The sequence below is a fragment of the Vombatus ursinus genome, unplaced genomic scaffold (genome assembly GCF_900497805.2).
Source record: "Vombatus ursinus unplaced genomic scaffold, bare-nosed wombat genome assembly UNPS02005459.1, whole genome shotgun sequence".
Taxonomy (NCBI): Eukaryota; Metazoa; Chordata; class Mammalia; order Diprotodontia; family Vombatidae; genus Vombatus; species Vombatus ursinus.
This window is the reverse complement of record NW_020945237.1, coordinates 6,364,906-6,382,194: the sequence shown is the minus strand read 5'-3', so window position 1 is coordinate 6,382,194 and position 17,289 is coordinate 6,364,906. Positions and strand designations below refer to the sequence as shown.

Genomic DNA, 17,289 nt, shown 5'->3' with positions numbered 1-17,289 from the left:
TCTAGTTCTGTCCAAGTCAACAAACATTTGTTAACTACTTACTATGTGCAAGGCACACAGCTAGGTGCTGAGGATCTGTAACTCTATGAATGCTGGACTTGCAGTCAGGAAGACCTGAGTTCAAATCCAGCATTATATACTTACTAACTATGTGACCCTGGACACGTCACTTAATGCTAAAATCCTACCTTCTACAAGAAGTCTTTCCCAATTCCCTTTAATGCTAGTGTCTTCCTTCTGTAGATTATTTCCAATTTATCCTGTCTCTGTCTTGCTTGTACATAACTGGTTTGTATGTGGTCTCCCCCATTAGACTGTGAGCTCCTTGAGATCAAGGACTATCTTTTGCCTTTCTTTGTATTCTCAGTACTTAGCACAGTACCTGACATAATAGATGTTTACTTATTGACCATAACTTGACACTAAACAAATACCTAATGACTATGAAGAGCAAAATTTGGGGGCATTAAACATATGTGCACACATACAAAATACTACATAAACAGTATCAGATGTTGCCCCCTTTTCTCTCTCACTTCACTGCGCTGGGCCAGAAGCAGATGTCTACCTTGCTTACTCCTAGCACTAGCTATGGGCAATGCCTTACCCCTGATGCCTGAAATATCCTCTTTTTGCCTTTTGAATTTCTACCCATCCTTTAAAGTTCAGCTCAAATGTTACTTCTTCCAAGAAACTTTCCCTGTTCCATCTAGTTGTTAATGACCTATACCCTCAGACTCGACTGGCTGCTAAACTGTCTTTTGCCTCTCTCTAATGCACTCGATGTTGGGTATTATAGTTGTCCATGTCACCGTCATTTCCCTTCACTTCACTTCTCTGCCAAACTTGAAATGTTATGCCAGGGCCCTCAAGGATCTTGGGATTTTAGAGTTGTTGGAGATGTCAGAGAATATCTAATCCAACTCTCGCAGGATATTACAGCCTAGTGAAGGGGAAAGAACCTTTTATCTCCTGAAGTGGCTAGCAGAGAGCTCTGAACACAGCCAGTACTTTAAAATATGTTTGTTGTGAGTCACTTAACTTCTGTCTGCCTCAGTTTCCTAAGTTGTAAAATAGGGATTATACTAGCACTTACCCGCCAGGGTTGTTGTGAGGATCCAATGAGATAATCTCTGTAAGGTACTTCACACAGTTCCTGGCACATAGTAGGTGCTTACTAAATGCCTGTTCCCTTTCTCTTCCTTAGTATCAGTTTTGTATTGGAAAGATACAATCTCACACATGGTCCATAACTTACCAATGTTAATGGGCTGATCATGTTAGTTTTCTTCATTTTTTTCCCGTCTCGTTGGTTACTGAAAAAGATAATAGTTGGAATCATAAATGTGCTATCAATATTTTGTCTATTTCATGAGATAAAACCAACCAATCAACAAACAGTTATTAAGCACCACATGCATGTGATTAGTCATAACAATAAGGGCATAAAATAAAAAAAAAGGGGGAGACAAAGTTATGATATCCTTATGGTCTTTGAGAGATATCTGGGGCACTAAGAGTTTGTGACTTGCCCATTCATAGTCACAGACAGAATATGTTTCAGAGATGAAGTTTGAACTGAAGTTGTCCTGACTCCAGGGCCAGCTCTCTATCTTTTTTTTTTTTCAATTAACAAAAATTTGTTTTTTCTCTCTCCTACTACCTACTATTAAACAAAGAAAAAGAAAAGCTTCATCTTTCTGTCAGGAGGTGGGTAGCATCACTGGTCATCTAAAATCAAGGATTTTCATTACATTAAAGAGAATTCTTAAGTCTTTCAAAGTCGATTGTCTTTACAATGTTGTTGTTCTTGTTATAGAAACTGTTTTCCTGGTTCTGCTAATTTCATTCTGTATCAGCTTAAATAAGTCTTCCCAGATTTCTATGAAACTGTCTTGGTCACCATTTCTTACAATGCAATAGTATTCTATCACATTTATATGCCATGTTTTTTTTTTCAGCCATTCATCAATTGATGGGTGTCCTTTCAGTTTATAGTACTTTGCCGTGACAAAAAGAACTACTATAAATATTTTTGTATGTATGGGATCCTTTCATTTTTATTTCTTTCTTTGGTGAACAGACCTAGCAGTACATTGCTAGGTCGAAAGACTGCTGTTCATCCTTCATTTTCAAAGAGGACCAATGACATCATGGGGTGATGTCTTGACTTGTGTGGGATTTGGATTTAAATGAGGCAGAGTTGTTCAGATTCATAGGCCTCACTCTCTCTTCCAGAGTCATCAGAGTCCAGAGGCAAGAGAAAAGTCATAAAGACTGGTGATGGCCCTGGATGCAGTAAATGTGGATTCCGCAGTGCCCACTTCAGCTGCCCTCACGGTTTTTGGCACAAATTGTTCTCATTAGCCCATTCCACTGGGGGAAGTTGGGGATATCTAGGTCAAAGGGTATGTATGCATAGTTTAGGAAATTTGGGGACACAGTTCCAAATTGATTTGCAGGATTACAGCAGCCCTCTATCTACTACATTCTCTCTCTGTCATCACTACCTACATAAATAAGCAATAACTATGAAAAATGAAAATTTTCCATAGTTATTATCTTTTCAGGTTAAATGATAGACCACTGGATAGCTAGCTAATACACAAAAGGGACATGTACCAAAATCTATAGGTGATTTTCCTCCTCCAGATACAGGATTTAGAAAATCCAAACTTTTTTTTTGGTCCAGATGTTATTTCATTGGTATAGGGAACTCCCAGTAAAGAATCTCTTTCTATTAACATCTCTTTTGCAACTTATAGGCTTAGAGAATTGTCAGGGACATTGAGGACATTGGGTGACTTGGCCAGGGTCAAACGGGCAGATCTCTTTGCTTTATAACATACTGCCTCCAAAATCCCAATGAAAATGATTTTTAGAACTATATATAGGAAACTATCATGATCAGCAGTTTTATAATCTGTGATTTTCACTATGAGTGGTCCCATAGTAAATACACACAGAGAGTACTATAGGTGGCCAGGGCCTTAGCTCCACTGAGCATGAGTACTTAACTTTCTAACATTACTATCTTGTTATTGGATTCCTAATTAATGACTGTTCTTCATCTGGTCCAGATCCAGCACAGCAGTCATTGATTTTACTGTATGCTAACATCTGAATGGGAAGGTCCCATTGTGCTATGTTTATTATTGTTTCAGCAACTCCAAAACTGAGGGTAGCTAAATGGCTTAGCAGATAGAGCGTCAGGCTTGGAGTCAAGAAGACTCATCTTCCTGAGTTCAAATCTGGCCTCAAACACTTACTAGCTGTGCGACCCTGGGCAAGTCATTTCACCCTGTTTGCCTCAGTTGCCTCAGTTTCCTCAGCTGTAAAATGAGAAGGAAATGGCAAACCACTCCAGTATCTCTGTCAAGAACACCTCAAATGGGGTCATGAAGAGTTAGACACAACTAAAATGACTGAATAACAAGAAACTCCAAAACTGAGTGGCATCCCTTCTAATAAAAGCCAGCATTTTCTTGATATTTGAAGAAGACAGTATCATTAAAATGAATTTCAGATTTAAAATAATTGGAAAATATCTTCTATTTTTGAAACTTTTTTTTTAAATCCACCATACATTAAAAGAGCCAACCTGTATTTGGGGAGAGATTGTAGTACACACACAGATGAATAAATATAAGGCAAGTTGGGGAAGGGGAAAGTACTAACAAGGGAAAGCCTCTCTCAGGAGGGGCTCCTGAGCTGACCCAAGATAAATTAGCACTACATAGCAGGACACACTTTAGGTGCCACATAAGCCTTAGAGGCAATAAGTACAATGTAGGCAAGGGTAGTAAGAGCAACTTTAGGGGAGGGAGGTTTTAAGAAGACAACTGTTAAAAACAAAATAAAACTGTTAGTTTTGAAAACCGTATAAATATTTCCCAGAAAATCTTTTCTTTCAGTTAATAGCGTCAGGCTATTAAGTTGACCAATAGTTTCTCTATTGATTTTGATAAATTACAATTAACAAATGTGCCAGCATAGAAGAGCACTGGCTTGCTGCCTCTGTTCACCTTCACATCAGGTTTTCCTAACTGCCTTTCAAGAAATTCCTGAAAAGAAAAGAGCTCTGTAGTTCAACTGGATTTGAATTTTCCAGCTCATCTAATCAAGGTTAAACAAAGTTCCCCAAAAGACACTGTTGCTCTCAATGAATATGACCCAACTTTCATATAAAAAACAAACCAGTGCAATGCTGAGGCTCTAGCAATAAGACCAGGGCAGTAACTAGACTATACTGGATTTGGAGTCAAACTCCTGGACTCCCTTCCCTCTTCTGCTGCTTAGTACCTGTGTGTCTTTGGCCAAGACATTTAAAGTTTACATGCCTCAGGTTTTTCATCTGTCAAAAATAAATGGCATTGGTTCGGGAGAGCAATTTGGAACTATGCCCAAAGGGCTATAAAACTGTGCATATCTTTTAACCCAGCAATACCACTACTAAGTCTGTATCCCAAAGACATGAAAACAAAAAGGAGAAGGACCTATATGTACAAAAATATTCATAGTAGCTCTTTTTATGGTGGCAAAGAATTGGAAATTGAGGGGATGCCAATCAATTGGAGAATGGCAGAACAAGTTGTGGTATATGATTGTGCTCTAAGAAATGAGGAGCAGGATGGTTTCAGAAAAACCTGGAAAGACTTATATGAACTGATACAAACCGATGCAAAGTGAAGTGAGCAAAACCAGGAGGACATTGTACAGAGTAATAGCGATATTGTATGGTGATCAACTGTAAATGATTTAGCTATTCTCAGCAATACAATGATAATTACGAAGGACTTATGATGAAAAATGTTTTCCACCTCAAGAGCGATGGAGTCTAAATACAGATCAAAGCATACTTTTTTTTTAACTTTATTTTTGTCTGTTTTCATTCACAACATGGCTAATATGGAAATATGTTTTATACAATTGCACATGTATAATCTGTATTAAATGGCCTGACTTCTCAAGGAGAGGAGAGGGGAGAAAAGAAGGAAGAAAATTTGGAACTCAAAAAAATTTTAAAAACAAATGTTAAAAATTGCTTTTACATGCAATTAGAAAAAAAGATAAAATATAAAAATTTAAAAATATAAAAAATAAATTGGGTTGGACAAAATAATAATCCCTAAGGTCTTGTCCAGCTCCAAAGTAAAAACTATGAATTATTTTCCCAATTAACCAAATTTCTGACATCTAGCCAACCACTTTTTAATATCAAACACTACTGCAGCCACAGCATGGATAACACAACCCAACAACCTCATATGGAAGATTCTCCTCCTGAAGGCTTTAACTGAGGAGAATCCTAGAGGAGATAGTGCTCTTACATAACTGGAAGCCAATGCATACCCTACGCAATATGGTACCCCAGAGTCATTTCTTGGCAATGCTTGAGGTATCTATTCAGCCCTACCTAAGACTTTTTTGGGGGGTGGATTCTTTCTGGGGCTGTATTCTCAATAAAAATCCTGACCCCTTTCATATTTTATCTGGTCACCACCATCTATGACTATGCAGGCAGAAGTTGCAGGTTCATAAAAAGATCTTTTTTATTATCAAGGTGAAAGAAGGAGAACTGGTCTAGGTTACAGAGGATTTCAAAGCAAAACATCAGCTAAACTCAGTCTAACAGTGTAGTTTCTTCTTACAGATAGAAACCATCATTCACAGAGCTATCCTGTCGACCTTACTCAGATTTCCAAAAAAAAAAAAAATCAAATAATCTGACGAAAGCATGAGTCACCTTCACCAGGTACTGCCTGTTCTTATTGCTTTTAAAAATTTACTCTCTGTTTTCAGCTCTTTTTTCCTGGTCTTTGAAGTATATTAATCATTTCTTGTTGAGGCCCAAGTGAGAAGGAACTGCCTAGTCTTAAGTTAGCTCTTCGGACCTTGGATAGAACCTTTCCTGCTTTCAAATTCTCTTGCTTCCTAGACCTCTCAATAAAAAAAGGTTATGGTCCAATATGGGCCCCAAACTGTCCCCTCTGGCTCTAGGTCAGATGCACTAACTTTGCAAATTCTTTATTCTCCATTCTTAGGGTTTTCTCCAATTCCTGGCCTCGAGAACCATCTTGTCTTTTTCCATCTTTACCCTTGTCCTTTTGCTGGTGATAGGGACACTGCAGTCTCCTTGCCCACATCCTAATTCTTTGACCAGAACTGGCACTAAAGGACATAGGTTGTGTGTTGGCTAAATTCCACTGGGCTTTCTTGCTCAGTCTCCACCACCCCACCACCCCAATCCAGAGTCTCTCGCGCTCTCTGTGCATTCTTGTTGGTGGTTGTTGTTCCTGCCCGGAAAATTCTTGATGTCTGATTGTTGGAACCCTTCAGGACCACCTCAGATAAAACTGATCACTCCTTTAGTTCCTGATAGTGCTTTGTCTGGATCTTTCTTTTGCCTTTCTTTTATTATTCCTTAATCGTACATTGACCCCAAACTGCTGACAGCATCCCTTCCTCTACTTGCCCCCTCCCAAATAGATAGTCAAGTCTTTGAATGCCAGATTTAGGCTGCTTTTCTTCTTTGTACCTCCACTGCACAGCTGATGGACTTGAATATAGAAAGTGAACAAGGAAGACTAATTGAATTGAACACACTCAGATCCATCATGGTATTGTCCTCTGCACGTACACTATGGGCTTTCTCTAGACATCTTCTCCTATCTAGTTTCTGCCAGTTTGATCCTCTTCATCCCTTCCTTTTCCCAATTTCAGGCTTTTTTTTTTAAGGGAGGGATTCTATTTAATAGAAGGGCCAGATTATAAGACTACCTCAAAGGACCAAGAGAGATATTAATATGGTGCATTTATACATATTAGAGATAACGGGATGAAAATTTAGTAAAATTATAATGAGGCAGCTAGGTGGCACAGTAGATAGAGCACAGGACCTGGAGTCAGAAAGACCTGAGTTCAAATCCAGCCTCAGACACTTGCTAGCTAGATGACCCCAGGCAAGTCACTTAATTCTTATTGCCTGAGTTTTCTCATCTATAAAATGAGCAGAAGGAGGAAATGGCAAACCACTCTAGTATCTTTGCCAAGAAAACCCCAAATATGGTGACAAAGAGTCCTACATGACTGAACAACAACAAAATTATATATCTTTTTGTAATCAATGGTGTTACCAGCAGACTGCATGGTGAACTTTCCACTATTCACCTGTTGATAATCTGCTGTATGGTTTGCCTGTGGTAGACTTTAAACCACAGGCAAGTTTAACTTCGTCAGCTACCCAGTATGAGTTCCCAGGACCTTTCTTTCCCTGACAGATCACTGTGTTCTTAGGAAGTGTTCGTTGATTTTAATATTTTCTTAAGTGCAATATAATTAGAAAGGCAAAGGTGTTACAAATACATCATTTCGAAGCCAATAAGAATTTTTTAAAAAAGTTTCCAGTTACTTTGGATGGTTCTCTTCTGTTTATGTAGAGTTGGCTATTCCTTCAGCTTTATGCTTATACCTTATTTTGTTTATTTCAATATTTATTATTTTAACTAAGATTTAAAAATCAGCAGTCACACAGGTGAATACCAGCTGAAATGCTGTCCTTGGCTGGCAGCCACTGCTTTCCACATACCTTCTGGAACAATATGCTATTAATCATAATTTCCTTACATCTATCTCAATCGGTTCACTCATGCCCAGCAGACTTTATCACATGTAAATATCAACTCATTCTTAGGAGTTCATGACCTCATCAGTATGGCAAGACATTGCCCTGATGTAGACAGCAGCATCTCTGGGTCTTTTCATCCTTCATGTCACAGAACTATAGAGTTTCAGCTAGAAGGAACTTTGGACCCAAACCCCTGACTTTCCAGATAAGGAAACTGGGGCCCTGACAGGGGACTTGTTCAAGGTTACACAGGTCTTTCCATATATCCTCCCTAGAGGATTTTTCCAATATATTGGAAACTTTTATCTACGTTTCTTTTTTTAAGCATAGTTTGGGTTTTTTTTAAAGCACATGTTAAATTTAATATAGTAGTACCCATACTGCCCTGCTTGTCAGGGCCCCTTCTGAACTTCCTCCTATGTATTTTTGTGTTTTCTTGTTTCTGTTTTCTTTTGAATATAGTTCTTTTTATTTTAGCACTATGTATTAAAATCAGCATATAATTCCAAACTTAGTCAAGACAAATGCTAACCCCAATCATCATAGAATTTAAAGGTCATGGGAACATAGGCCATCAGATCCAACCCCCTCATTTTACAGATGAAGAAACTGAGGCAAACAGAGGTTAAGTGACTTGCCTAGAGTCACACAGATAGTAAATGTCTGAGGCACAATTTGAACCCAGATCTTCCATACTTTAAATCCAGCACCCTATGTATTATACTGTTGCTGTCTCTCCTCAAAGATGAGGATTTTCCCTAAACAGACAGCACACACTAGTTGCTGTCTGTTTACAGACATTTATTCAACTGCTCCTAATTATCCATATATGTTTTCATAGTCTGAAGGTTTCATTAATTGTCCATCTGTAGCAACAGTTCTATTATTAAGATTTTTAGGTTGGAAAATAATCCATTCATCTGATGAAAAGGTAAAGTATGTAGGCTGGGGTATCATTGTCAAATGTTTGTGGTCCCAACAGTTTGAAGTTTCCTTGTTATCAACATGGGGAACATATATCATAACACATCCTATAACTTATGCTATAATGTTATTATTGATGGCTGAGCTTCCTCCAGCTGAGCCAAATACCATTTTGTATCTAGCCCAAATCTCTGACTTTACAGATGAGGAAACTGAGACCCTGAGAGAGAACTTGTTCAAGGTCACACAGGTCTTTCCATAAATCTTCCTGGAGGATTTCTCCAAAATATTGGAAACTTTCATCTAGTTTTCCTTTTTTAAATATAGCTTGGTAACTGTTTTGACATCAGAACACAGGTGGCTTCCCAATCTACATACGGGATTCAGGAAATTGCAAAGCATTTTAGCTATGAAAATAAAAATCTGCACAATAACCTATTAAGGAAATAGTAGAAAATAATGAATACTCTGTACTTTCTTAAAAGGGGAATAATTAAATTTACATATATTTTCAAGAATAAAGTCATAGCTGGAGCAAGTTTAACAAAATTTGGTATTTTGAAAAGTCCTCTGCATCTTTTTTTTTTTTATGCTGGAAGACAGAAGAATGCCCGTTTTCTAGTTGCACTCTGGCTTTCAATACTTTGATAATAATAAAAAATAATCAGTGCAGGGCAGCTAGGTGGCACAATGGATAGGATGCTGGGTCTGAAATCAGGAAGCCTTGAATTTAAATCTGAACTAAGACACTACCTGTGTGACCCTGGGCAAGTCACTTAACCCTATATGCCTTGGTTTCCTCTTCTGTCAATGAGCTGGAGAAGAAAATGGAAGACCACTCTAGTATCTAAAACCCAAATGAGGTCACAAAGAGCTGGGCATGACTCAAATGACTGGACTACAACAGCAACAACAAATCATATAAAATGGGGGTGTGAGTTTTAACAATTTGAGCTCATTAGACTAAAGAAGGGATGAAAATTACATTCCAGATTCATTCCTCACCAGAAGAGTCTACTCAGCCTTCTTCCCAATTATTGCATTTTCAAGAAAAGTTATTACCAAGGATCTTATTGAAGGATGAGCTGAGACTTTTTCTCTCTATTGTTTCCTTCCTTCTCACCTCCACTCTCAAATTTTTAGGAGAAACAGGAGAAGGAGAAGGAGGAAGAAGAGGAGAAAGAAAAGGAAAAAAGAAAAGGAAGGGGAAGGGGAAATGCAGGGGGTACCTGAGCTATAAGGCACATTTAAACACTTGTAGTACTGGTTTCCCTTGTGCTCTGGCATAATGTCTCCAGACCCACAGAAAGTATTCATCCAAGAGACCAAGTGCATTCACTGCTGCTGTGTGGGAAGCTTGGAATCTTTCTTGCCCCTACTCTATGTGTACATCTCCCACTCATCCTTAAAGGAGGGAGCTACAGGACAGGGTAGAAGGAGTACCTCCCACCAAAGCAGCTTTTGAGTCTTGGGGAGAATGGAGTAACCCATCCCCAACACTGCTGACAAGAAGAGTATCCTCAGATTATCTGACAACTTGCCCAACACCAGATCCACTGAGCTCAATGGATATGTCCCACTTATGCTTCAAAAGCTTAGCAGCAGCCATGAAAGCCAATGAAAAATCTTATCCATGATCTCCCATCCCTGGGGTATCATTCCACTTTGTGGTAATAGAAGTCCTAACTAAAGTGACTCACTTCCTTCCCTGAGCTGGCCCCCTACCAGGACCAAAAAGGCACTTTCTGGCTCTCTGGTCTCCTCACATCAGCTCCAGTCAGGTTCCCCAGGACAGGCCTCATTTTTGGACTATACTATTTATTGACTCTCTAGATTAGGATTCACTCTGCATGGAGCATCACATAACCAGGTTCATTGGACAGAGAGGGTGCATAGAGTTCATAGGTGCATAGAGTTCATAGTTAAGCTTCCATACCCCCTACCAGGGCAGCTAGATGGCTCAGGGGATAGAGGGCTGGACCTGGAGTCAGCAGGACCTGAGTTCAAATCCAGTCTCACATACTATCTAGCTGTGTGACGCTGGTCAATCATTCAAAATCTGTTTCCCTCAGTTTCCTCTATTGTAAAATGGGGACCCTGGGGAAGGAAAATGGCAAACCATTTCAGTATCCTTGCCAAGAAAACCCCATAAATGGGGTCATGAAGTGTCAGGTGTGACCAAGATAATTGAGATAAGGAAATAGAATCCAATGTAGCAAAGCAAAACAAAAACAGGTTAGTGTGTGATCAATTCCTAAGACTAGGGAAAGGAATCATCATTTAACTTAAAAAATACTACTATGGAAATTGGGTTTTTAGATCCATACCATATACTTTTTTTTTGGACCTGTGATTTCACTGGTATAGACCAGAGTTGTCAAACAGTAGGCCTACAGGTGACACGTGGTCCAACATATTCCAGAGGGTGGTCCAAACCAAATAAAAATGTAATTCCTATCTGATGTTAATGTGTTGATGTCTTAATATTTATACACATATGTATCTGTGTGTATATACATATGTGTGTATTGTATATATATATACAATACATACATATGTGTGTGTATATATACACATATATACATACACACACACACACACACACACACACACACACACACATATCTCTATCCCTATATCCTTCTGTCTATATGTGGTTTTCTAAGTCAATATGTGGCCTGCAGAGATCCTTATGGATGGTTTAGTGGCCACTGTTTCTATTTGAAGTTTGATACCACAGGTATAGCGAACTCCTCTTACTAATGTAGATGAGCAACTGCTTCGAAATTTATAGTCTTAGAGAGTTGACTGAGGACTGGCAGCCAGCTCTGGAGGTTAAGTGACCTGCACCATATCCCACAGCTGGCATATGTCAGAGACAGGGCTAGAAATCAGGTCATCCTAATTCCAAAGCGAGCCCTCCAGCGACCATGCCAGGCTGCCTCTCATCATGTACCACACTTGGCAACAAATCTTACTGGATCAATTATCTAAATATTTTAAAAATTATTCAAAACAGAGGAAAAGTAATATTTGTTTCAATTATGGGAAGGAAGTACATTTTTATTAAACAAAGAGAAGATGTTTTTGTAGGTTAAATTGATGGGCTTGGTTACATAAAAAGGAGTTTGTGAAAAAAAACTCTAAAATAATTTTTAACCGAAAAAAATTTTCAATAAGTGCAGATAAAAGTCTGATACCTAAATGTATAAGGAACTGATGTATATCTGTAAAAATAAAACACTTTCTCCACTGGAGAAATTGTTAAACACATATTTTTGAAGTAAGAAATACAAATTGCTAATAGCTACCTGAAAAGATGCTTAGATTTCTTATTAGAGAAATACAAATCAAGATAACCTTACTATAGGGGCTTATACTCACTAAATTCTCAAAAATAGTAAAAAAAATTAAAAAATCAAATGCTTTAGGAGCTGTGGGGAAACAAGTACTCTATTGTAGCACCTAGTGCTACACAGTAGTTACTTAACAAATATTTATTGCAATGGTGAATTACATTGTTGGTGGTATTGTAGACTGCTATGACCTTTTTGAAAATCAACATGAAAATATATGATAAAAGTCAAAGTGCCATCAATTCCATTGCTATGCCTTTTCTAGCATCTAGTACAGCATTTGACATGTAGTAAGTATATAATAAATGCTTTCTAATTGCTTGATTTAGCCTAGAGATCATGAAAAAGTCCTATTGATATAAAAATATTAATAGCCACTTTCTTTGTTAACAGGAAAAATAAGAAACAATGTATATGCTCAATGATTGGAGAATGGTTAAATAAATTATAGTACATTAATTTAATGGGAATTATAAATATTTATGCCATGTTATAGAAGGAAATATGGAAAGACTTTTGCAAAGCGATTCAAAGAAAGGCAAGCAGAACCAGAGCAGTATACACATTGACTACAATTATGTATTTTAAATATAGAGGGAAAAAATCAAAGGTAACAGAACCGACAGGAGACAGAGGACAAACAAGTATTTTTTATTAATTTGGTTGGTTCCCTTTTACAGAAATGTGCAGTATAATATGGCTGAAGTTTTAAGTATTCTCTTAAAATGCTATTTTAATTTATTTATTTATACCCTAACCCAGTTTTTCCTTGCCCTTGCATACCAATCCCTGCAGTTAATGGCTACCAATGGGAATTGGAGATTACTGAGATTTACCTACAACATACTCTACAGGCAGCTGGAGCAGCGTATGAATTTAAAGTCAGCTAGGTATTCACTAGCTCTTAGAGTTGGGGGAACAGGTCTCCCTATCCTCATGTAACCTCCACAACCAAAAGACCATCCCTGAAACTGGTTGGTGGGGTTGATGAATCCCTTTCCCCATCACTCATGAGACGAGTCTTGTGATCTTGTTAGGAGTACCCCTCCTGCTATCATTCACCTCATAACCCTTGGGCCACAAACACTGAATCCTTGCCCATCCCTAATAACCAAGGATGGCTAAAAGAGATGAATAGCCCAAGAGATCTTAGAATTGTGGCAGTTATGGGTTGCTGCCCAGTAATCTAGTACATTGGCACGGCTACAGATTTAAGAAGAGGAAATGGAAGCCAGCCTTCAAGAGCAAGCTCTGGAGTTGGTAGTGGTTTTTCCACCAACACTACCTCACCAATGCACTGTCTCTAGTTCCAGTGGGATGAACTATGTCCAGTCCCATAACAGTGCTTATGCACTGGGGCAAGACAAACTTGGTGTGATAAGATAGAGTAGAGCCAGGCAAGGGGTGTGATGAGAATACAGCCATCATAAAAAAAAGACTTTCTTGGGTGAGAGAATTTCATCATTGATACTTTACAAGCAGAGGTTCTTAATCTGAGGTCTTTGGACCTATTTCAAAAAATATTTTGATAACTCTATTTCAACATAATTGGTTTCCTTTGTAACCCTATATATTTTATTTCATGCAGAACAAAACCATTCTTCTGAGGTACCCAGAGGCTTCATCAGACTGCCACAGGAGTCCATGACAACAATAAAGATTAAGTACCTATGCTTTACAATCCAAGTTTATACTTAGCCTTCTCCATATATACTTCCCTCCTTGAGGGAAATGTGAAACCTTAAGCCCTGCAAGAGAAAGAGCTTCTCTCTGCTTTGCATCCTTATTACATAGCACTATTATTCATGATCAGAACCATGGCAGGAACTCATAAAATGTTCAACCAATTCAATCTATGAATTCTGTGTCACTGAAAATGTTACATAGTCACTGACTCATGATTAGTCCCTCTGTCGCACCATCTGTTATTTTTCTCTACCTTCAAATTAACACTGTTGATTTTAACGATGAATACGATATGAGAATCTTGAGGAATTCCTGGTACAGGAACATCATCCACCAAAGCACATTCCATCTAGTCTGCAATTTGGTCAGTAAGAGCTAGGGAGTAATCTTAAGTACAATAAGTTTGTGACTTGCCCAAGGTCACAAAGCTTGTGAGAGGTAGGTTTTAAAATCAGTTCTTTATGACTCCGGATCCAGCATCTTATGTACTGGGCCACTTCTGCCTCTCAGGTTAAATGTTTTTAGGGGATTATACTTCTGATTTCAATGATGTACATAACTTCTACCAATGTAGATCAGTGTCAGCTCAAGAACAATACACTTTTAGAGCCTAAGTTCTTAACCTTGGGCCAACAGACCCTTTGAGTAGATTTTAGGAGGTCTGTGAACATGGGTGGGAGTTTTCCTAACTTTTAACTGAAAGTTAGCATTTCCTTCATCATTAAAAAAAACAACCATTATTCTGGGAAGGGGTCCACAGTCTTCTCCAGATTTCCCAAGGGGTCCATGACACAGAAAAAGTTAAGAATCCCTGCCTTAGAGAGTTATCTGGGGGAAACAGGAGATTAAATGATTTGCCCAAGGTCACAAAGCAGGATTTCCTGAATGAGAGACTAGAAATTATCTTTATCCATTATGCCACACTGCCTTTGAACTTTGTAAGTTTCTACAATTATAATTTTATACTATAAAAATAAAATAAAACAGCTAGAATTTATATAGTGTTTACTATGTGCCAGACACTTCACAAAATTTATGATTTGATCCTCACATCAACCCTGTGAAATAGGTGATTTTATAATCTCCATTTTATAGTTGAGGAAACTGAGGCAGAGGTTAAGTGGCTTGTTCAAGGATGTACTGCTTGTAACTGTCAGAGGCTGTTCTCAGGGCCCGACACTTTATCTATTGTACCACCTAGCTGTTCAAGCCATCTGTTCAGCTTAATACTATCCAGGAAAATTCCACTGAAATCTTACTTTAATGTATCTGTTGAGAGAAAGTCACCCTGGGTTTTCAAGCGCTATGTCAAGAGAGTACATGGTCCAGCAGATTCTACAAAACATAAGGAAGGCCCAGAATCACTAATATATTGTCTGGCTATCATTTGAAGATAAGCTCAGATAAATTTCAAAAGATTTGTGTCTAGATTAGCTGAAGGATGAAGAATTATTTGACCAAAACTACCATTAAATTGTAAAAGAAGTCAATTTCTGTGGGTAGGAGCACCCAAAGACACAAAATCCCAGTCTGAAGTACTGAAATAAATAGCCAGTAAAATGAAATGTTCTATGGATTTTTGCCACAGATGCTGAGGAGGAAAAAAAATGGCAGTTCTTCATGTAGAATGAGGCAGTGTGATATGATGGTAAGAGCAGTGGCGTTCTAGTTAAAGAAACTTGTCTCACTCTCTGGGTGTAGGGTTTCTTCATACATAACAGGGGAGGGTTAGACTACGTAATCACCAAGGTCTCTTCCAGCCCTAAAATCCTATGATCCTAAAAAATGATAGCAAAATTATCAGCCAGTATTCACACCAAAGGGGCACATTTTCAGTTAACTAATCAGTCCTAGAAAGCTTGAAGGAATAACCAGTGAAACTGATGTCTTCCTGGGTTGATCATTTGGCCAAGTAGTTCAATTAGTTCTGGTTGGCCTGGCATGAACTCGGACACTATAAGCAATAGTTTCATTAACTACCTGGATCTAAATGAAAAGGGGATTCCTTCTACCTACTTAAGAAAAAGGCAGTATAGTTACGTGAGAGGCCTTTCAAGGCTTATGAGCTTTACTTACAAACCATTCCCAGAGATGCTTGCTCCCATCCGAGACCAAAATGATACTTTTCTCAAAGCTTAAGTCCGTGGTGCCCCATGTACTTAGCCAAACAGAGCTCAGGGTTTTTCACCCTCTCACTTCAAGCACGCCTGAATTGGAACCAAACAGTAGCTACTCAGGGAGAAAGACTGCTGCAGAAAGGCCCCTTTCCAAAGGGGGAAAGGACGTTGGGGGAGGGAATATGACCATTTGCAGGGCTGACCTTCTTTCCTCTTCATTCTTTAATAAAATAAAATAAAAGAAAGCACCCAAAAGACAAAAAACAGGAGGAAAAAAAAGACCCACAAGACTTAGACATGGATTCTTTGAAGGTGCATACATATCACTACAAAACTCTCTGGCTTCACAAATGTAATCTATGCACAAATATTTGTCTGAGGCTTTCCTGGCAGGAATAGAGACAAGAAGGGCAGCCTTTTCTTCTCCAATCCTCCTCCGGAAGGAGACTGGCAGATGCTGCCACTTGGATGCTGGGAGCTTCCCAAACAAAACCAAACAGCAACAACAACAGCAAAAAACTTTTGCTCCAAGGTCAAAATCTCCAGACAATCCTCCCCAAAGGCTCTAAAGGGGGGCGCTTTATTTTATAGATGCCGAATGAAAGAAGGGCAGCAAGAGATTCTTCTGATTTTTTTTCCTGGGCCAAGTTAGACATTATGCACCGGTAACTAAATGGAAGGACGGGTGTACGGACCTGGTGGTGGCTAGTTCAAAGGCACCCTCGGCTCCCGAGGAGCTGCCGGCGATCCCGTTCCTTCCCTCCTCACGGTCCATCTCAGCCTGCCTGGGGAAAAAAAAGCACGGGACTGAAGAGCACATGCACTTGTCTCCTTCCATCCAGGACCTGTTCCCTCCCCATCCCCCACGCCCATCATCCTCTCCCCATCCGATCCTCCTCCCTCACCTCCCTGGATGAGGTGGATCCCTCTGGAGGAGGGGTCCCCAGCTGCTCGGGCAGTGCCCCCCGCGCAGGTCGTTTTCTTTCGCCCTCCCTGGGACGCCTGTAATGCCCACCCAGAGTCCGGAGGCCCGGAGTCCCCGGGCCGGGGCCGTCCGCGTGCGCCTGGGCCCCCAGCTCACCTCCAAGTTGTCCGTCCCGCTCTGAGAACACCCAGCTCCCTCGGACACGGCCGAGGCCCAGGGCACTGGACTTTGCTCGCCGCGGCCTCGCCGCCCCCTCCTTCCAGCCCCACGCAGCCTGACCTCTCGGGGCGCTGCAGGTCAACGCCTCCCCGGGGCCGCCCGGGGCTGGGGGGCTGTCGGGGCCCGCAGGAGGAGGGCGGACAAGCCCTGCGCGCAGAGCTGCTGGGGTGAGGGGAGCCCTCAGCCCGCCACCCCCACTCCACTCCCCGCGACCCCCATCCTTTCTCCAGGCCTCTAGGGCCGTGGCGAGTGGCTGTCGCCTCCTTCCCGCGGTCCGGCCCGGCCAAGTACTGATGGGGCGGGGGCAGCCGTGGATGCTGTGGTGGTGATACCCGAGCCAAGCCCTGCCAAGCCCAGGAACTGGGATGTTTCCCCTGGCGATTCTAAGCTTCCTGAGACAATCCAAGTACCCAGCAGTTTACTTTATCAATTGGA

General features: G+C 40.1%; 1 protein-coding gene across 5 annotated transcripts in view; it reads right to left on the bottom strand.

Moving 5' to 3' along the window:
• LOC114032564 (phosphatidylcholine translocator ABCB4) overlaps positions 1-16,877 on the bottom strand; it is a 106,903-nt gene extending 90,026 nt beyond the window's left edge. For all 5 annotated transcript variants that reach the window (XM_027847894.1, XM_027847895.1, XM_027847897.1 and 2 more), the window contains exons 1-3: positions 16,792-16,877; positions 16,406-16,495; positions 1,259-1,316 (exon numbers count right to left, since the gene is read on the bottom strand). In XM_027847894.1, coding sequence (XP_027703695.1) covers positions 1,259-1,316; positions 16,406-16,485 — 138 coding nt within the window. In that variant the 5' untranslated portion in view covers positions 16,486-16,495; positions 16,792-16,877. The remainder of the gene's footprint in view (positions 1-1,258; positions 1,317-16,405; positions 16,496-16,791) is intronic.
• Between the last annotated feature and the right edge of the window lie 412 nt (positions 16,878-17,289).